Source organism: Kryptolebias marmoratus, linkage group LG18 (genome assembly GCF_001649575.2).
Source record: "Kryptolebias marmoratus isolate JLee-2015 linkage group LG18, ASM164957v2, whole genome shotgun sequence".
In the NCBI taxonomy this organism is placed as follows: domain Eukaryota; kingdom Metazoa; phylum Chordata; class Actinopteri; order Cyprinodontiformes; family Rivulidae; genus Kryptolebias; species Kryptolebias marmoratus.
Genome location: NC_051447.1, coordinates 7,360,897 through 7,382,190, shown reverse-complemented (window position 1 = coordinate 7,382,190; position 21,294 = coordinate 7,360,897). Strand labels below are relative to the sequence as shown.

At 43.6% G+C, this 21,294-nt stretch overlaps 3 protein-coding genes across 4 annotated transcripts in view; 2 read left to right on the top strand and 1 right to left on the bottom strand.

Annotated features, from left to right (window-relative positions):
* Window positions 1–5,391, top strand: part of itfg2 (integrin alpha FG-GAP repeat containing 2) — a 64,916-nt gene extending 59,525 nt beyond the window's left edge. The window contains exons 12-13 of one of the 2 annotated variants that reach the window (XR_003038949.2): window positions 155–245; window positions 5,216–5,391. Coding sequence is in view for 1 of the 2 variants with exons in the window: in XM_017411564.3 (XP_017267053.1) it covers window positions 155–180 (26 nt within the window). In the remaining variant the exon portion in view is untranslated. Of the gene's footprint in view, window positions 1–154; window positions 287–5,215 lie in introns of those variants that run through there. The other variant, XM_017411564.3, reaches the window with a different exon arrangement.
* klhl42 (kelch-like family, member 42) lies at window positions 1,842–5,217 on the bottom strand. Its single transcript, XM_017411561.3, has 3 exons — window positions 4,407–5,217; window positions 4,130–4,323; window positions 1,842–3,316 (listed from the first exon to the last, which is right to left on the bottom strand). Exons 1-3 carry the CDS (start codon window positions 5,168–5,170, stop codon window positions 2,862–2,864), a joined length of 1,413 nt encoding a protein of 470 aa, XP_017267050.1. The 5' UTR covers window positions 5,171–5,217; the 3' UTR covers window positions 1,842–2,861.
* A 1,218-nt stretch (window positions 5,392–6,609) lies between the features above and the next one.
* Window positions 6,610–21,294, top strand: part of elapor2b (endosome-lysosome associated apoptosis and autophagy regulator family member 2b) — a 20,647-nt gene continuing 5,962 nt past the window's right edge. The window contains exons 1-12 of the mRNA XM_025004915.2: window positions 6,610–6,750; window positions 16,394–16,514; window positions 16,595–16,784; window positions 16,859–17,006; window positions 17,098–17,187; window positions 17,277–17,382; window positions 17,463–17,612; window positions 18,734–18,822; window positions 19,148–19,328; window positions 20,006–20,134; window positions 20,872–20,962; window positions 21,070–21,172. Coding sequence (XP_024860683.1) covers window positions 6,640–6,750; window positions 16,394–16,514; window positions 16,595–16,784; window positions 16,859–17,006; window positions 17,098–17,187; window positions 17,277–17,382; window positions 17,463–17,612; window positions 18,734–18,822; window positions 19,148–19,328; window positions 20,006–20,134; window positions 20,872–20,962; window positions 21,070–21,172 — 1,509 coding nt within the window. The 5' untranslated portion in view covers window positions 6,610–6,639. The remainder of the gene's footprint in view (window positions 6,751–16,393; window positions 16,515–16,594; window positions 16,785–16,858; window positions 17,007–17,097; window positions 17,188–17,276; window positions 17,383–17,462; window positions 17,613–18,733; window positions 18,823–19,147; window positions 19,329–20,005; window positions 20,135–20,871; window positions 20,963–21,069; window positions 21,173–21,294) is intronic.

Here is a 21,294-nt window from a genome sequence, read left to right as displayed (position 1 = left end):
CCCCCCCCCCCCCCTGTCCAGAGAGGCAGCTGATTGAGGTCGCTGTTTGTCTTCTTTGCAGAGAAATAAACCCACAGATGTTTCCTCTTCCAGCACGTTCTGTCCTCTTTCCTCTCAGGGTTTCCACTGATCTCTCCTGTATTTGTCTCAACAGCTTGGGAAGCTCTCCTCCTGTCCTGAGTGCTCCTCTGACGAAGACATCCTCCCTGGGATCTGCTCACTCTCTGGCAGAGGCGACGAAGAAGGTGGGACTAAGTCTGTGCGTTCTCTCCCCTCCCCTTCCTCAGTGCCGTCTGTCCTTGGATCCCTCCGTTACATCTCTGTTTTTCTTTTCCTCGCCTCCCCGCTGAGCTCAAACGTTCAGTTCAGAGCACGTTCTCTCGATTTTGCCTTGTTGAGCTAATAAAAAAAGGCATACAGCTGCAGCGTATGAAACATCTGGTGTGTCACACAGTCTGTGTTAGTCCTGCTGTGTAGGTGTGAAGGAGATCCCTGTGATCTGACCTCAACACGAAGATCAATCTACTCCAATGATGGCAACTATTGATTTCCCCTGTCCCACCGACCACCCCCCTCTGAGCGCCACAGTTAATGAAAAAAAAAAAAAATCCAATTTCTTCCATTCGTCCACCAAATGCTATAAATATCAATCTTTGTGACCTCTAGACGATGACACCTTTTTCTGACTGATGATGCAGCGTGCAGGGTTTGATCAGATAAAATAAAAATGCTCATTTCGGCTCTGACAGCATTTAATGCTGACATCAAAGTAAAGCATGCTCCTTAGAATACAACATAATTTGCTAATGATGGAGTCCTTGTGAAGGTGAAGTGGAACAGAGGGAATGGTTACCAAAGCAAGTGCTGCCCCCTGCTGGTTATATCTTTGTTTTGTTTGTTTTATTCTATTAGTTCTCTTAAAATGATATTTGATCCCTTCTCAAAATTGGTAGAGTTTTCCTGGCATGGACCCAAGTTTTAGTCTAAGTCCAACAGGATTTAGGTTGGGGGTTTTTGGAGGAAGCCTGATTCATCCAATCAGAAACCAGTTCTGATGTGTTCGAGATCATCGTCCTGCTGGAACACACAGCTGTGTCCAGGTTTCAAGCCTCAAGCTGTTGATTTAAGGGAAAGTCGAAGAATTTGTAGGTTGCCTTCCTTGTTCTTTATTCCATCCACTTAGTGAAACATACCACAGCATGATGCTTCCACCACCATGCTTGACAGTAAGTCTTTGTCTTGTCCGACTATAATATTTTTTTACCAATCATGATCACTAAGGAGGAGTTAAACAGGACATTTTAGGACCTCCAGCACCACTTTTTAAAAATGCATGTTAAATGCAGATTACTGAAGTCTCTAAAGCTCAGAAACTGAAACAGTAACTTGTGCTTTAGAGAACAGGTTTTTACAATGCCGCTTTCTTGAGTAGACTAATCAAATTAATAAAAAAGTAACTGTGTGTGATTTATGGCAGCTGCCTGGTTAAATAAAAACTACTAGATATAAGCTCATAAATATTTAGCTGTCTTAAGGGGCAATCCTTTTTTAAACTGACTCTAACAAATAACTTTTTTGTTGTTTTTAATAAGAGCTATGTCTGCTTATTATGAACACCCACATGGAAAATTAAGAATAACTAAAAAGAGTTTAAGAGCTGTGAAAAACATATTTTCTCAACTTAATAAGGAGTGGTTTACTGCAGGGACACATACCGTACGTCTTCAACATCCTGTTCTCTCCGTCCATTTGTATTTTTTTGGACTAAACGTACAAACAGTGTATTTTCTGCTGCTATAGTTTTCAGGTAGATTTAAAAAAAAAAACGCAGGACATCCAAACAGATTTCTGAACATCATCTTTAATGTCATGACCTAAACTTCCAAACCACCAAACAAACAAGCAAACATAAGCTGAAGCCCAACAAGTCTTAAGACAGCTAACCCCTTCTTTTCAGAAACAAACCAAAAAGTGACTCGATTAAAAAGAAAACAACTTAAATCTGCTTCAGCAGAGCTTTAAAACAAACAGTTTTGGTCAGTTGCTGGCAATGTAATAAAGTCTTGCATTCTGTGCTTTTGTTTTAACGATCCTAATAATAACTCAGGCTGCAGAAGGCACGTGTGCATCATGTAGTTCAAGACTGTCTTTGAATTTTGTTTAAAATTTAAAAAAATTAAAATAAGACTATGTGAGTTGCAAATAAAACACAAAGGTCCAAGTGAAAATCACTTCTAAGGATCTTTCACCTCCCATAAAAGTGACAGCGTAAACCAAAGCCGTTTAGGTGCTCTGTGCAACACATAACAACAAAAAACAAATAAAAAACGGAATAATCCTGTACGGCCAATGTTTGGAGTGTAAACATCAGGAATATTGTGGCCCTTTAAAGGCAGACATTTCTTTTTTTGTGCTGCCCAAGTATTAACAATAGAAAATGAACCCAGGATAATTTGGCAGCAAAGCAGTTAGGAAACAAATCACATGACGTTTTCTTGTTTAGCATACAGATAGTTAAGAGTTTTTTTTTTTCGTACAGGTAGCGAGTGTTAGGAGTTGTTTTTTGAGCAACAATTGTTACTGCTGCGATTTCAGTGTAACTTTATATCATTAACACATAAGAAGCACAAACTGAAATGTGCTGACATGCAGCCGTGTTGACGTATGAACCACCACCGCTTCGTCACTTTCCCCACATATGGCTCCTATATATGCATCCACCGCAGTGCGTAAAATGTAGTGTGCTAGTTTGGAGGCACAGAGGTCAAAAATGCTGTTCCCACTGATAAAACACAGCCTCGCTCAGTGCAGCAACAAGCAGTCCAGGACCCCGCTGTTGGTTGTCCCCTGCCAGCTGTCAGTCATAGCGTGTTGGGGAGGTAAAGCGAACAGAGCAGCATGTTCTGTCCAAGAGCTGGGAAGCGTCTGAAGGCCTCCCAGGCGTCGGAAAATATGTTGTACTTCAGGAAGACGCGGTGCTCCAGGCTGGTGGGCAGGCTCACGTCCCGGCTCATGATGTAGACGCCGTCGTTGTGCAGCGTGCACGTCAGGTTCAGGCCCGACTTGGACGTGTTCTCCTTCAGCTGGACCCACTCGCCCGTGGTGACATTGTAGGACTGCACCGTCAGGGCGTCCTCCGCCTGGCTGGGGCGCCACTCCCGCCTGCCCGCCTGCAGCTTGTGCGTGTAGCCACCCACCAGGTAGATGGTGTCCTCCACCGACAGCATCTGCTGCTTGCGAATGTGAGCCGAACAGGTGCGAAACACAGCCCAGGTGTCAGAGGTGGGGCAGTAACGGAGGACGCTGGTGTTCCTGTCTGTGAGACACAAAACATCACTTTCAGCACTTAAAGATAATTCTTTTCAAGGCAGAGGGCGATATGCATTCATTTAAGACAGTGGGTCCCAAAGCTGAGGCCTGGAACCCACTATGAGTCACAGAACATCACGTTAGGGGTCTTAAGAGGCTTTCCAGAAAAAACAAATACAATTAATTGCTAATGTAATATTTATTTATTGGCCACAATTGTTAGGAAAGATAAAATGTGTTGTAAAAGGTAAATGAAATAGTGGTTGTGGTAATTACGCCATTATTTAATTGACCTGATTGCAATGTTTGCATACTTTTATCAAAGATAGTTGGAGTCGCGAGTTTACATCTGTTATTTTATGGGTTGGAAGCTGAAAAGTTTGAGATCCATTGCTATAAGGAATCCTGCTTTCGTTTTGCTTTTTACATTTTACTTTGTAGTGTTTAGCTTTAGACGCTTTTCAGTATTTTTAACACAACTTTCTAACCATCAAAATGTTCATTTTAGTAAAAAATGTGAGAACCTTTTTAGTAGATCAGTTTAACCAGTTTGTGAGATACTTTAATGTTCAAATTAAAAAAAAAACTTTACATCCTTTTTCACATTAATACACCAGTTTAATTTAGAGGAAGCAGTGGAAAGTTTAATTTTGCTTATTCATTTTTAAAATGTGGAAATATTTTTATTCTGCAGCAACTTTAAAGTCCAGTTTCTGTCCTAATGTCTGTTTCTGTATGTGACGATATATTTGCCAGGTGGTTTGATCCTATGAATCACATACATTCCCAGAATCCTTGGATCAAGGTTCTGTATACAAACCTCTGGCAGTGTATCCACCCATGACGTAGATCATACCCTGGCACTCGCACGCTGAGAACTCAGCCAGCGGGTCGGGCATCGAGGACACACAGGTCCACCAGTCGTGTTCTGGACTGTAACACTCCACAGTGCCCAGACACTGGCCTCCAACGGCGTACAGCTTCCCTTGAACCGCCAGCAGCTTGAAGTTGGACCTGGGGGAGAAGATGCAGAGGGTGAAACGTGACCAAAAAGAAAAAAAAACTACAATCAGTGGAACTGTGAGAGGCAGATATACCTCTTCTGGTTGAGCGGAGCCACCTGGTTCCACTCGTTCCTGCAGGGGTTGTAGCAGTGCACAGCAGAGATCTCCTGACTCGTCACCCTGTAGCCGCCCACTATGAACAGGTAGTTATCCAGAACAGCAGATCCGTATCCCCTGACGTTGATCATGTCTGTTGGCAAGTTGTTTGCCAGTGGCTTCCAGCGCTGCTCCACCTCTCCGTACCTAAGCATGGACCAGGGTTCATCCTGATCGGGCACGTCCAGGGACAGACAGGTGAAGTCTCCGATGGCCACCAGGGTGGCGGTGCCATTCATGCGCATCTCTCTGAGCTGGTCCCTGACAGCGGAGGGCAAGCTGCTAAACTCGGGACGCCTCAGCATGGGGTGGTAGTAGCAGCTCATGTATTTGAGGCAGGCGTTTCGCAGCTCGTGAGTCCCGTAGACCTCAGAGAGGTTGTACAGCTCCACGCAGTTGTCCAGCCGGATCTCTGAGGTCAGCAGCTTCAGGATGGAGGTGACCTGTAAGAACGAGGCGGTCTCAATCAGATCCTCCAGAGTCTCGTTGACCACCTGGACTTTGGAGGTGTTAATGAACTCCAGGACCAGCTCCAGGCCCGGGACGCTGAGCCCCTGCAGCTGCACCGAGTCCTCCGAGGACTCCCTCATCCCGGAGCTGTAAAGAGCTCGGAAATAATCGCTTTTCTCTATCAGCTTCTTTTTATTCACTTCGTAGGTCCTGTCATCCACCACGATGGCAATAATCTGGTCAGATGACATGTTGGAGACAACTTTTATTTATTTATTTTTTATTTTTTTTGCCAGCCTCCCGAAGAGTTTTCCGTTCACCGGCGGGGGAGCTCCGTGGCCGGTCTATATATGGTCACGTTCATCCCATAGATCCCTATGGAGCTGCTTTCCTCGGAGGAGGCTAACCAGCTAACGGAGAGGAGCTGATAAACCGGCCAAAACAGCTCTTTCCTCGGATTAACATTCCTCAACAGTTCGGCAGAAAAATGTCTCTTATTAAAATATGTCACCTACATACTTCAGTTTATTTCTGACACTAGTAGTAACACTTTAAAAGTGTTTTGTAAGCCATTTATGGGACGAGCGGTCTATTTTTTTTTTCACTGTTTTGATTCGAAGCTTCTTCGTGAGTTTGTTGTTCTGAGGAGCTGCTTCTGCGCGCTGCTGCCACCTGTTGGTGAGGGCAAATAGCGCCACAACTGGTTGAATCTCACATTTTAAAACTATATTTACTTATTTTTTATTATTCAAGTAAAAGTTGATATGCAGCATTAAAAACACACTCAATCACGGCGTAATTATTCACATATTTAAAACTCGAGCTATAGAAATAAAAGCACCAAGTTACATATACTCAAGTCCAATCTATTCTCCAATCAAAAAGCACTTTAAAGAGTACTATTTAAACTAAGGTTAATACCTTATTCGGCCATTTCTTTGAGGTGGTTAATAAAACTGTATTTTTTGCAATTGATTCATAGTTAAATTAAGAGTTTTTATTGTTAGTCTGTTTTGACTTCTGTTTTTTCATTTTAATATTCCACTATTTCTCTCCAGTTTATTATATGTTGGGAACATTGTTTACATCACTTGTTAGTGGGTACTGAGTGTTTTGGAAAAAATGTTTCTATGTAAATCTGTACTTTGGTGTGCATTAATGTCAGTATGTGTGTAATAACAGAAAAACACTAACAGCTGCAGTCATTTTATGCATATAAAACTAAAGAAGCTGCATTTTCTGCTAAATGCAGTATGAAGGCTTAGTGCTAAAAGACTTTATTGAAATTTGCTGAGAAGCGTGATATAGTTAAAATAAGCAGAACACACAATAAGCGGTTAAAATAAGTAAATGCCACCTAAAAGCCAAAAGTAGCATTATGCTAGCAGAGAGTACCTAAGGGTTGGCTAAAAGCACAAAATAGTTAGTTAGATACTGATAAAACTGATTTTGAATTTTGTGAAAACCTGCAGAAAAACTGCTGAAAGTGGTAATTGTTAACAGGATGCGGATGTGCTTTAGCAGTGTGGTTTTATTTTGAAAGTCAGACCGGAAGTGTAATTGTCGGCGTGTTGTGGTTCGGGCAGAGGAAGAGGAGGAGGAGGACAGGCAGACAGGCTCATCAATGACAGGGACAGCTGTCGGACCCTCACCGCTCGGCCTGTTTCTGGTTCGTGGCTCCAGGCGGCGGGCAGCCTGCTGCTTGTGATCCGAGCTGAGGATGCGGGAGCCGGCGTGCGCCTCCTGCTTCTCCCGCTGCCTTCTTCTCATCTTCATCACCGCTCACACATCATCGCCGTCGACCGACGGAGACCTGCGGCCGTGCGACAAGGTGAGTGAATTTACTGCTTATTATTCTCACACCAGAACGTCCTAAATGTGGAGCAGATGCTGCTGTATTTATAATTATTCACTGTTCTTTTGGGTCTTCCGTCCCATTGTTGTCATCGTTTCTTATTGTGGCAACAAGTGTCCCCCTCGCTGTGTTTCTTTAAGATTAAATATCCGGACTAGATTCATCCAAGCTCTTATAAATTCACGCTTAAAAACGCTGAGTTTTCCCAGCGTCGAAACGGCTCGGCGGGGTCTGAATCAGCGCTGCTGATCGGCTTAAAACGCGCCTCATGTGGACAGTTGGAGAGGAGGACGCCGCCTGCTGGCCTCCGTCCGAACTGTGGGCCCAAACCGGAGTCATCGGACGGAACCCGGCTCTGCTCTGCGGCTTTCTACCCAAAAACGAACCAGCAGAACCGGGCTGCTTCCAGGGGCGTTTCTAGGAGCCTGGAACACCGGGGGCTCAGCCCAACAAAAACATACTTGCAGTAAAAATTCATTAGGATGTTTTGCACGGCGTATTTGCTCTTTAAAATATTAGGATCATAAACATTATTATAGTCAGTTTTTATTTTACCTTGTAGGCATTTTCATTGCGAACAGATGGAGTAAATGTGTGACCCGTTCTGGCAAAATGAGTCATCGTGCGCACAGGCGGCTGTGCAGGAAAAGTGAAAATATTGATTTTTGGCTGTAATAGAGATTTGCTAGGAAAAAGATGCATCCATAAAGACACCGTCTAGTGATCTGACTACCTAAAATAGCATACAGTCTTCCATAATTAAAGTTTTTTAACAAGTATGTCTTCAGAAATGCACCTTTTTATTCTAATCCTGTTAGTTTCCTTTGAACAGACCGGTTTTCTCTGCTGGGTGTCGAAGTGCTGGGAAGCTCCTTCGAAGAACGTGTGACGTCATTGTGAAGCTTGGGGGTTCCCCTTTCAGAAATACAGGGCTCGAGTCCCCCGACAACGTCACCCTAGACCAGGGGTCGGGAACCTATGGCTCGCGAGCCAGGTGTGGCTCTTTTGATGATTGCATCTGGCTCGCAGATTTCGGCTTTTCAGATAAAGCATAAAATTTTATCACTTGTTTTAATCCATCCATCGATTTTCCACTGCTCATGTCCTGTTCAGGGCTGCAGTTGGCTGCAGGAGCAATTGTCCATTATTTTAATTGGCTGATAATAGCCCACGTTGGCCGTTGTTGGGTAAACAGGTAAACGCCCCCTTTTGAATCAGTCTGAGCGGTCATTAGCTCAAAGCTAACCCTTCGACGAAGATGGCGAAAAGAAAAAAAGATGATGAGTATCGTACATTTCAGGACGAATGGACTGAAGAATTCGCCTTTGTGGAGAGAGCAGGTTCTGCGGTGTGCCTAATTTGCAATGACAAAATTGCATCGATGAAACGGTCGAATGTGAAGCGGCACTTTGACACACGACATGCTACCTTTGCATCAAAATACCCTGCGGGAGACAGCCGAAAGAAAGCGTGCCAAGAGCTACTGAGCAGGGTGCAAGCTACCCAGCAGCATCTCCGCGTATGGACCCGGCAAGGTGACTATAATTCCGCTAGTTTTGCTGGATCTTTAGCAATAGTGAGGAACGGAAAACCATTCACAGATGGCGAGTATGCTAAAACGTTCATGCTGGATGTAGCCAATGAACTTTTTGATGATCTTCCGAACAAAGACAAGATAATCAAACGGATACAAGACATGCCTCTGTCGGCAAGAACTGTTCATGATCGTACCGTCATGATGGCAACCCAAGTGGAGGAAACGCAAGTGAAGGACATAAATGCAGCGCCGTTCTTTTCCCTGGCTTTGGATGAGTCAACAGACGTAAGTCATTTGTCGCAGTTCAGTGTGATTGCAAGATATGCTGCTGGTGACACACTGCGCGAAGAAAGTCTTGCTGTTCTGCCAATAAAAGGGTCCACAAGAGGTGAAGATTTATTCAAGTCTTTCATGGAGTTTGCTCGTGAAAAAAATCTACCAATGGATAAACTTCTCTCAGTGTGTACTGATGGTGCTCCGTGTATGGTGGGAAAAAACAAAGGATTTGTGGCGCTTCTCCGTGAACATGAAAGTAGACCCATCCTAAGTTTCCATTGCATTCTACACCAGGAGGCACTTTGTGCTCAGATGTGTGACGGGCAGCTTGGCGAAGTGATGTCGCTGGTCGTTCGTGTGATCAACTTTATTGTTGCCCGAGCCTTAAATGATCGCCAGTTTAAAACACTGCTGGATGAAGTTGGAAATAACTATCATGGTCTGCTTCTGCACAGCAATGTGCGTTGGTTGTCAAGAGGGAAGGTGCTCAGCCGTTTTGCGGCTTGCCTGAACGAAATCCGGACTTTCCTTGAAATGAAAGGCATTGAGCATCCTGAGCTAGCCGAAACTGAGTGGCTCCTCAAGTTTTACTATCTCGTGGATATGACTGAACATCTGAACCAGCTCAACGTGAAAATGCAAGGCATTGGAAATACAGTGTTATCCCTTCAACACGCCGTGTTTGCTTTTGAAAACAAGCTGGAGCTCTTTATCATGGATCTTGAAACAGGTCGTTTACTACATTTTGAAAAAGTGAGACAATTTAAAGATGCATGCACAGCAAGTGAGCCCACTAAAAACTTTGATCTCAAACAGCTAGCTGGCTTCACATCCAGTCTCCTACAGTCGTTCAAAGCACGCTTTGGAGAATTTCGTGAGCACACTCGTCTTTTTAAGTTCATCACCCATCCAAACGAGTGTTCACTGAACGCAGACGACCTGAGTTACATTCCTGCCGTCTCCGTCAGAGATTTTGAAGCAGAAGTGGCTGACCTGAAGGCCTCAGACATGTGGGTGAATAAGTTCAAGTCACTGAATGAAGATTTGGAAAGAATCGCACGACAGAAAGCGGAGTTGGCGAGCAAGCACATGTGGACAGAAATGAAAAAACTTCAACCCGAAGACCAGCTGATTATCCAAACTTGGAACGCGCTTCCTGTCACATACGACACACTGAAGCGTGTGAGTATTGCTGTATTGACCATGTTTGGATCCACGTATTCATGTGAGCAGTCATTTTCACATCTTAAAAACATCAAGTCCAACCTACGATCACGTTTAACGGATGAAAGCCTCAATGCCTGCATGAAGCTTAACCTCACCAAGTACCAACCAGACTACAAAGCCATCAGCAAATCCATGCAGCACCAGAAGTCGCATTAATGGTGAGTATTATAACAACATTATTTAAAAGAATAAATTCAGAGGCTTATTATTCTCACATTTAGTTGAATTCGGTCTTAAAATATATATGGCTCTCACTGAAATAAATTTCCAAATAATTTGCTTTCATGGCTCTCTGAGTCAAAAAGGTTCCCGACCCCTGCCCTAGACCAATAAAAACTGTGTTTTCAAACCGTTACTCTTGTTAACGAAACTCGATGGATGCCAGCCAGGTGATAAATTGCCAAATCTCAACAAACTGTCCTTTTGAAGCGTTTGAGGTGGGGATTTGGAGAAATAATAACTAAAAAAATCCCTCATTCTGACTCATTTTGCCAACACTGGTCACCTATTAATAAAAATCACCACTCTATTTAGCACTTTTCAAACACAAATGTACTCAACAAAGCAAAGCAGACCCAGTGGAAAACCCATCCAGTCATCCATCTTTTTATTTCTGAGACACTGGATCTGTGCCAGGTCCGACGAGGCTCTGTGAACCCTAAAGATGGTTGTACGTGAACATCCCAGCAGATCAGCAGTTTCTGAAATACTCAGAACAGCCCATCTGGCACCAAGGACCACGTTAAAGATCACTTAAATCCCCATTTTTTTCCCCCAATTTGATGCTCAGTTTGGACCTCGGTAAGTCCTCTTCACCACATCTAAATGCATTAGGTTGCTGCCGTGTAATTGGCTGATTAGCTGTTTGTGTTAACAAGCAGCTGAACAGGTGGCTGGTGAGTGAGTGTGCTTTATGTTTCACATCACATGGGTCTGGACAGACTTCCAAACTGGATGTTATCGATCCTGCTCACAGGAACAAGCCGTCACCTTAAAATACTGGACGTTCTGTGCAGACCCCACATGCTTAAACACTGTGTAATAATAATAATAAATACATGTGTAAGTGGAAGGGATGGTAAGTCGGCTGTAATTGTTACAAATAACACAAGTTTAACGACTCTTTCCAATCTGAAGCTGCAGCGTCGGCATGCTTTTATCTTCAGGAGGCGTCAACATTTTCAGGCACACAAACCTGCTTCGGATTTCGAGAAGCGGAACCAAAAAGTGCTCTGAATGGTGAGCTATATTAAATGGTGCCGTTTAAAAGAGTTCACACCAGTAGTTTTCCAGATATGTTGTCTGAAATGCAGGTACGCACTCAATGTAAACAAAGCACTCGGCTGAACCTGCCAAAAAAACTGACCTTCGTCAGGCCGGCTGTAGCCCGTGTAGGTAAACAAATATGACAGAACTGGACGTTTAGATGGAAATGTAAGAGTAAATCTGCTGCTAAATGCAAAAGAAAAGAAAGAAGACAGCTGTCAAGAATATTGGGGATCAAGAATGGTGCTGGAGTGAAAGCTCAGGATTCAAACATGCTGCTTTTCCAAAACTTCTGCTAGACCGACAAGGTTACCATTTCAACCCAACCTATACCTTTTTTTTGCACACTTTGCTCAACAAAACTGAGTGTAAACACGTACCAATATATCAAAATTGATGGACTTCTCCGTCCCAAAGGGCTCTTCCATAGACGTCACCGTTGCTGACCTATTTTCAGTCGCTTCGGCTGAAAAGAAACGCATCCGATTGACTCTGTGGGGGTCTGGTTTTGTTAATAGAAACATACATTATAGCAAAATTTTATTCTCATCATGGTGTCAGCGGGGACAATATAATTAAAGACTGCAATAAATCGCAGACACAGAGTGCATCCTAATAATACGTTTGACAATCAGATAAACCCCCACCTGATAATAAAGCACATGGAGATCTTTGAGCGTCCAGATGACAAAACAGAAAGAGAAAAGGAAGGAAAATGGGGGTTTATTGCGACAAATATCATGTGAAATTATGATTTGATTGCCACAGCTGTCAGTGTGTGTGTCGAGCAAACTTTAGCCCGTCAGGAGGAAGTCATCTTTATAATTTAAAGCTAGCTCCAACGCTCGAGATTACTGTCCGTGTTCTGTCAGATCCCTAAACCTCCCAACTGGCTTGTTGAAGCTCTGAATTTTATCCCATCTTCCCTCTAGCTTCCTGCCTTCAGTCTCCATGACAACCGCTGCGAATCACCCTGGAGACGAGTGAAACACATTAGTCGGTGTCCTTTTCATCAGTCTTACCTCCCCTCCTCGCATGAGCACGAACGCACACACAGCGAACGCATCGGCGCAGAAAGATACGGCAGATTATTCAGGTTGCCTCGGCACAACGTCGGTGGAGTTCTTCTTCACCGTAGCGCCTCACGTTCCAGACCTACAGCTGGTTTATTCCTGGGTCAGGTGTGAATGAGTGGGGATTGGTAATGATTTGGGGCTTAGGCTTATGTCCTGTGTCTGAAAACTGTCTTTGTCCCTGATTAATGTAGTTGTTTTTTTTGTTTACAATAGTTTCAGATTAATTAGCTGGAAAACTCGTCAGTGCTCTGCTGCAGCCAGCTGCCTGCTCTGATTCTCAGAGGAAAGGATGGAGATTTGCCAGAGCGATGCTTTACGCTCTCACAAAGACGTATTCATGCCACAAAACGCAACCTTTTCATGGGTTTAATTGTACAACTGCAACTTGTAAAAAAAAAAAGACCACTTCTGTCTGCTGTTTCATTATATGTCAGAAATGACTGAGTCTCAGTCCGTTACTTGCATTATTTTGCTTTTTTTTCCCAATACACCATAAGTGCATTAATCAGACCCTCCAGGATTTTGCGATGTTGCGATCGCAACTATTAACGCAAAATGAAGCAAACCCCGCAAAATAGCAACTTTTTGCAACTTTGTCCAAAACACCGCAACTTTCCCGCAACTTTAACCCCAAATAACTCATGAAGAAGAGATGTGACGTCACATCCTGTTAACGTCAGAATGCCGGGAGCGTGCAGGAGCAGTGACCGAAGCCAAAATGTGTGCTAATGCTTCACATTTGCCCACAAAGATTTTAGCAAAACACCGCAGTGAAGTTAGTTTTAAAGTGGATATTGGATATTCGCGCTCCGCAGATTTAGCGGCGTCTAGCTCACGGCTGACCCGAAACAGGAACGCTAATGTCGGCCAGCCGTCCCTAATTGAATCACTGCTCGTGAGAGAAGGGGCCGGCAGAGAACGGCTGGCCGACATTAGCGTTCCTGTTTCAGGTCAGCCGTGAGCTAGACGCCGCTAACTCCACGGAGCGCGAATATCCAATATCCACTTTAAAACTAACTTCACTGCAGCCGCAAACCAGTTTCCTCCCCAGCTGCAGGTAATCATGGAACATAAACGCATCGACAAACACTTTGTGTCTGCAAAACATGTGAGGAGAGCTGCAGACGAGGGACAATCCAGAAATGGTCATGAATGTCAGTTTATAAGCTGTCAAAGTTCTCAAATAAAGCACCTTTTGAGAATGTCAATGTTTGTTGGCAATTATCTTACAAAACTAGTAAGTATTTTTGGTTTATATATTAAAAGTTATGGTTTTTTTATTGATTTTAGTAAAAAAAAAATGCAACTTTTCATCGCAACTTTTAGGAAAATGCCCCGCAAAATCAGGCATTTTAGCCACAACAATCACAAAAAATGCCTGCGAAATCCTGGAGGGATTGATTAAAGTTGTTGAAATAAACGCCACCATGCGTTTGACATCTCAGTAGCTCTGCAGTACGTTACAGTAAAGATGACCTGTGCTCAAGTTGTTTTTTTATGATTAGCAGGGGGAAATAATTCCACCTGAATGCACATTTGGGAATGCTGTGTTGGTTAGCTGCTGCTGGAAAAGGTGAGAAAAGCCTGTTTTCTCCACCACAGGGATGGGTTGTTCATCCAGAGCAATATAAAGTCAGTCACCCGCTCTTGGTCTTGTGAACACCTGTCTGTTATATTTACAGTTCCCTCTGAAGTGGGCTGCTTAGCCGTGTTTCCTTTTAAGAGTCATCTGGGTGAACTCTTGTTTCCTCAGCCAAGTGTTTTAAATGTCTGGTTAGGTTACGAGGTTGGAGTCGTCGCTTCACAAACAAAGAAGGCTGCGGGTTCAAAATGCAGCGTTCTCCTCGTTCACGCCCTCCGGGGTTCCGCCAGGTGTGAGTGAAGGGGGGGGGTCGTCTCGAACGTCTCGTCCCAGGTCCTGTGACGAACCGGCGACCAGTTCAGGGAGTGCTGCGCCTCTCGGCCGACGGGCACAGCCCCGCGCAGTAAATGGATGGCTAATTAAATTGGTGATACTGAATGAAGCTTCTGTCGTTGCCGCCAAGAAGCAAAACCCAAACTGCAAAACATTGCAAGGAGCTACTGATCTACTCTCACACTGACAATGTTTTACAGCAGCCATTTTACAGAAAACAAAGACTGCACGATATCAGAAAACCTTGCAATGTGCAATATTATAGTTCTCTTTTTTTCCAACTAGTGGGTGATGAGTAACCTATAGCTTCAGGTGTGCTTTGTTCTATATATTGCCTGGAACTGATTCCTTACCACAAGCATTAAATCAAACAAAAATGTAGAATTTGTAATGTTAAATGTAAATATTGTCAGACATTTTTACATGTTTAGGCTGCTTCCGTTTAAACACTAATGTTGTTATTAATGTAACGTTTAACAGCATCGGCGTTCTTATTGACGGGCAGTGATTTGTTCTGTAAAAAATACCTAATAAGACATGAATTTGGTGTCAAACCAAACAAATCAGTTTTCCTGCAGCATTTTAAACACTTAAGAAAGTTTCAATACTCTGAAAGCACAAATATTTTGCGTTTTGTGAGAAAAGGAAGCTTTTTAAAACAACTGTGTGAAACCTGTCGGGTTGAGAGCAAGAATCTTTTTGGGGAAATATTAATATTTGTTTAGTTTGTAATGCGCGCTCTCGTTAACTTGCAGGGCAGCGCAAATTTGTTGTCCACATTTGTGTATTTTATAACACAGATTTGTGACAATATTGAGACTAATGTCTCTCCGTGAATCGGCATCAGAAAAATCAAAATAAAGCCCACGTTGAGCGTGACGCGACAGCCAGCCGTCCTCGAAAGGAAATCACTACAGATGACCTGCTGTCGCGCTCTTAATGGACCCATTAGAGCTCCAGCAGCCGGTTGCCGTGGTGACCGGGGTCAGCCTCTGGCACCCCTCCATGTTCCTGTTTGTACGGTCAGCTCTTGTTTTAACGTGCGGTCGTGATCTTATCAAGGCGTGTGTTTTGTGAGCCTCTGTGTTTTCGTGAGGTCGCTCGCCTCTCTGCAGAGAGGAAATGTTTCATTGAATTAAAATGTCGGTTTCCCTGAAGCACAGGGCTGTGGAGAAAGTCTTGATCCGTTTTCCTTGTGCAAATTTATAGCTGTTTTGATGAACAGTTTGAGTTTTTCTTTGGATGTTTTCACTCATTTTGAGATTTTGTTTTGTTTAAGCACTTATCTCTGACTTATCTCTGAGTTTTAAAGTCAAGAGATGAACCTCTGTATTGACAGACAACTTAGCAAAGAACCAAGTTTAAATTAGATCTTTAGGCACTTTGTAGCCAACAGACTGTCACAAAGATACAAGTTGGTCCCGCTTTTTAATAAAAATTTATGATCAACGTTAAATATAGCACAGTTTGACAGACAGAAAATAACATTTTACCACCAACAAGGTGATTCTCAAAGAGTTATTAGCTAAAAACTTGACATCTGAGGGTTGATGGGACCTGAGAGATCCAGGTCTTAGTAGTTTTAGGTCTGACACTTTTTTTTTTTTATCCACCACTTGTTCACTTTCCTCATTTTTTTAAGCACACACTTTCCTGGCCAGGCGTAGGTACTGAACAAAGAAACGTGCAAAAAAGCAACTAATGTCCAAAGAAAAGCTTCAGAAAGCCTGAAGAGTTAATGTTCGAGTGCGCTTTAAAGATGACAAAGTCTGGCTCTGTGGAAGCAAAGTTTAAAGACACTTTGTTGTTGCACCTATGATGGGACACAGATCAGTACCTTACCCTGATAACTCTGTTAACTCTGACATTTTTGAAAAATTCTGGTAACTCAGCAATATCGCTCAGTAACAGAGAAACAACCTGCTGCTTCTTAGAGTCGACCAGCAGTCTGGTCCAAAGTTCCGAAGTGCAGCATTTACCGTATTTTCTGGACTATATGGGGCACTTAAAAGCCTTCAATTTTCTCAAAAAATAAGAGTGCGCCTTATAATCCGGAGTGCCTTATATATGTAAGAACTAATGTTTTTGGTAAACTACAAAGCCGCACCGCTTTCAGCTTTAAGCCTCAGTTATACACTGTGCGTGGACCTGAGCGAGCGGTGGAGGTGTTTATACTTGATGCTTACATCAGTGCAGTATCCTTCTGTGAGTTTTGAACCATTTTATTATCTTTGTGAGGGATCATATAAACACTGATACAGTACATGCTTGGAGTGAAGTATTGCCTTTTTGTTTTTATGTCTGCGTGTGCGTATTCTGCAGAGAGACTACTACTACCAGTACACGGAGTGTGATGGCACAGGGTCACGGTGGAGAGTTGCCATTCCTCTCAGCCCAGGCTCCTGCTCAGACCTTCCTCCTCCAACCAGAGGCACCGACTGCTGTGAGTCCAGAGTGTGTTTGTCTTCATACATACGACGTGTGCGTTCACATAAACATAACATCACCTGTTTTTTTTTCCAGCTTTCTCCTGTCCAGCTGGGATGTTTTTGGAGATGTCCACGCAGCTGTGCACGCCGTGTGCAGCCGGTTCCTACTCTCTAGGCAGTGGCCTGAGGTTCGACCAGTGGGACGCCATTCCTGCAGGCTTCACCAGCCTGGCCAGCTTCTTGGACCCGGGGCCGAACGGAGAGGACATTCAGGCCTGCAACAGGTGACGCAGATTTATTCACGTCGCAGTAAGACCTAAAGGGATCGTGCAGTCACAGTGTTGTGTTGTCGCGCCAGCTCGTCGTGGACGCCACAGGGCGTGTACCTGGAGTCGAACCGCGACGAGTGCACGGTGTCGCTAATTTACGCAATCCACCTGGAGAAGCGGGGGTCTGTCTCCTTCACCTACCAGTATCCCGACAACAACATTTTCTTTGAGTTCTATGTAAGCAACGGTGACTGCGTCCCGTGAAATAAAAATAAAATAAATACACATTCTGTCTGAAAAAGTATCCGATGACATGCTTTGTGCTCAGGTCCAGAACGAACAGTGCCAGGAAATGGCCCAGAGTGACGATGAGAAGTGGATTAAAGTCACTAACAATGGAGAATGGGGCACACACACAGTGAGTTGATGGTTCTGCCTGTGTGTGTGTGTGTGTGTTGATGGAGTGTTGTCAGTCTTGTGGCTCAGCGAGTGAGTCTTTTGTTTCAGGTGAACCTGAAGTCGGGTACAAACATCCTGTACTGGAGGACGACTGGGATTCTGGTGGGAGGGAAGATGGTCAAACCTGTGCTGCTGAAGAACATACAAATCGAGGGTACAACTCCAACACACACCGAGACAATCACAAAAAAATCTGAGGTAAAATGCTCATTTGTGTGTGTGTGTGTGCTGCAGGCGTCGCCTACACTTCTGAGTGTTTTCCGTGTCGGCCCGGCTGGTTCAGTCCGATGCCCGGCTCGTCGTCCTGCCAACCATGTCCCAGCAACACGTACTCCGGGAAGGGGGCGTCCTCCTGCACGCCTTGCCCTGAACACCACTACTCGCGTAGGTTTCCTCCCGAGCAAAGACGCCTTCTCTGGAAACGATTCGGCACGGGACTGAAAACAGCCAGAGTCCAAAGACAAACTCGGAAAATCCATCAAAAAGCATAAAGAACTATTGATCAAGACCACTTTAGAAGATTACAAATAAGCCTGAAAGCAAACTGTAAAGAAATAAGGGATGATTCAAAACTTTACACAGTATTCTACAGAAAAAAGGTCATTTTGGAATTTTCTTGTACTGGTTGCATAACATGAGAAGGAAAAAATACAACCTGACCATCACAGACCAGTATGTGATGTTTTAGGTTAATACCCAGTTTTATTGGATAAGGAGAACAATACAGATGGTGTAGCATCCACAGCTTGACTTCATAGTATATTCTCTTAAAACTTAGATTTTGTTTTTGCCATCACTGGGACAATGTCATTAAAAGAAAACCAAAACACAGTTTCGTGCACAGGGTCACTCAGTTGCACGGAAAAAGCTGCAGCATGTGTTTCTTGCTGAAGCAGGGTTTCAAACGAGCTAATGCTCATTTAAATAAGGATCAAGCCGAGGCTTTTTTTATGCAAACCCACTGCCTCTGGAAGCGATGATGAAAGCTAATCTGTGGATCTGACACTCGGGCTCAGCTGCTGCGTGGCTTTCTTTTTGGCAGATGGAATTCTTCAGAAGGAACTCTCAGATCGAATTGTAATCATGTACAGCCTGAATGCATTTCTTTTCAACTTTAAATCAGCCGCCAGATGAAACTAGCATTCATTCAAAGAATGCATATCAGTTCAGTGACTCTCAGCTACTATCACACCAAACTCTGAGTCAATATCTGTAAAACCGACTGAGTTATGGCCATTTTTGTGTTTGCTAAGCTTGATTAGCTGTGGCAGCCATCTCAAATCAGTTTGACTCCAAAAGTTAATCCGTTGCAGCTTTCCTTCTCATGATGACTTGTTAAGAGTTTCATTAAAATCCATCCAGTGGTTCGTGAAATATTATGCTATAACAGACATCAGTTGCACGATTGCCCTCCTTGCATGGTGGCAGGCATGTCAGTGTGTAAACAGGAACCAGGGTCAGATCATTAGTCGCTGATGTGTCTTTGTGTTTGGCTCTCCTCTCAGACGAGGGGTGGGCAGAATGTAAGGTGAGACCGCCGTGCTCAGAGAGAGACTACTTCCAGATCCACACAGCCTGCGACAGCGAGGGGAAGGTCAGAAAGGCCCGACGCACGAACAAACTCATCAAGGATATATGTTTAGCCACTTGTCATCAAGCTAAAAACGTGGTTCCATTTTTGAGATACACAAATAAAACTTCACAGAAACATAATACATGTTTATCCTCTGTCACCTTAATGGAAATAATTAAACTCTGCTCAGAGTATTATCATGTTTTACATGTGAATATAGATCTTTGTGAGCTTTAATAGTTCAACGAACAAGAACCTACTGCAACAATTAGAAGTATATAGTCATGATTCTCAGAAGTTAATTAAAGACATTTAGTCCAACGTTTAATGGTGGCTTTTTTTACAGACGCAGGTGCTCTATCGTTGGGTGGAGCCGAGGATCTGCGTGGAGAACGTCACAGGGGCCGTCAGGCTGCCTGCCACAGGGCAGAGAGAGCCCTGCCCTCCCTGCAACCCTGGCTACTACAACAGCAACGACTCCACCTGCCTGCCCTGCCCACCTGGAACCCACTCTGACGGCACCTACGGTAAGTCCACTCCCGCCGGCGCTCACGTGGCTCGTATTGCTCTCGAGTCTCTGGGTCTGCGCAGAACGAGTCGCAGCTAGACGAAGTCATGTTAGGCTTTGCCTCTTTTGTTCCTGCTTCATGTTGAGGCAGTTCCACACAAATACCTGCTTTTAGAATGAGGTAATTCAGGGGTAGTTAAAAAAAAAAACAGATGTTGGTCACAAAAAACAGACAAAAACTTACAAAAATTAAATACAAGATGCATGCACATATTTGAATCTAAATAATATCTTATATATGTCGGCACATGCATAGCTAACATAGAATATATATATATATATAAATAGTATTTCTTCTTGTAGTTATGAAAGGAAAAGAAAATACAGAAAACGTTTTAAAGAACATCTTATTATTTATTTTTAAAAGCTAGTTTCACTCTCTTTTTTGCTTTAACAAGCAATTAAATATTTAGTGAGCATCAATAAAATTTGTCAATAAATAAGCTGATTATTGCCACATCTATTTCATTTCTTTTCAAAAAAAAAAATTGTTTATGGTCTAAAATTGTTCTTAAAATGTGAAACAGCTGAATAATCCACCTTTAAACACACGGTTCTTGTTCAAACATGACCTTGTTTCCAAAGGTTTTTGTATTTCTGAATGAAATTAGTGTTTCATCCCTGGGTGTGTTCCAGCGTGTGCCCAGTGCCCTGCGGGTACAGAGCCCGTCTTGGGTTACGAGTACAAATGGTGGAACGTTCTGCCGTCCAACATGAAGACTTCCTGTTTCAACGTGGGGAACTCCAAATGTGACAAAATGAACGGTAAGTGTTAGAACATCCGTGTTACTGAGGTGTGAGTTAAATTTTAATCACTAAATGAAAAAAATACAAACTGAAGTCATGCTAGATGTGTTAGGTTTTATTATTTGCCTTGGAATCCTCCCAGAAGAGCTGGGAAAGGGGGCAGTCGGACAAATATGGTGCAGAGAACACATAAAATTACGTTGTTATAAGTTTGCATTGATAATATTAGTTAGTCTGATCACTGAGCACAACAATTATCAAATCCTACAGTTTTTTGTTTTTTTTCAACTTGCAACTGGAACATGATTATCTCAGGTGTGACGTCACTCCAAGACCCAAGTTCAAACTTCCGATGTAAATGAAATGCAGCACCAGGTGGCAAAGCATCCTCAAAGAATCCAGATCTTTTAAACTAGGGTTCTGCTAAAGGTTTTGGACAGGTGATATCTTACCTGTGGTAGATATGTCTTTGATCGCCTTGTGTTGGAGAAATAGTTTAATTCTGACTAAATTGTTGAGCTAAGGGCGAGTTCAAGACTAGAGAGGATTGCTGCCATCTTAAAAAAAAAAAATAATAATTTTAAAAGAATTTGTAACAGTTAATGTTAATGGTGTTTTAGAAACCTGTCCACTATACGTGGTTAGTCCAGCAGATATTGTCCTTCAGAAGTGCACCAGAAGTGCTGCAGTAAGCCTGAAACATGCCGAGCTCCAGGACCAGCGGAGAGTAACTCTTTGTGTTTGCTGTCCGTCAGGGTGGGAGGTCGCAGGAGACCACATTCGCAGCGGGGCAGGCAGCTCAGATAATGATTATCTCATCCTCAGCCTGCAGGCACCCGGCTTCAAGTAAGTTCATCTTTCAGAAGCGAGTTAGCCGTGTGAGCTCTCGCAGGAGGAAACTGGGCTCCTGTTGGTAAGGCTTTAACCAAGTGTCGGCTTGTGTTTGGTGGCAGGGTACCAGCCTCGCTCTCAGGAATGACCGGGGGCGAGTTCAGTCGGATCACCTTTGTGTTCGAGACCATCTGCTCTGCCGACTGCGAGCTCTACTTCATGATGGTGTGTGCTTGTTGAAGGTAGAAATTAGGTGACTCGTTTCACCGGCACTTGGTTTCAGGCCCGGTTTTGCTGTGGCTTTCTTTTTGGGGGCTCTTCAGTGTCTGGTTCTTCTCCCCCCCCCC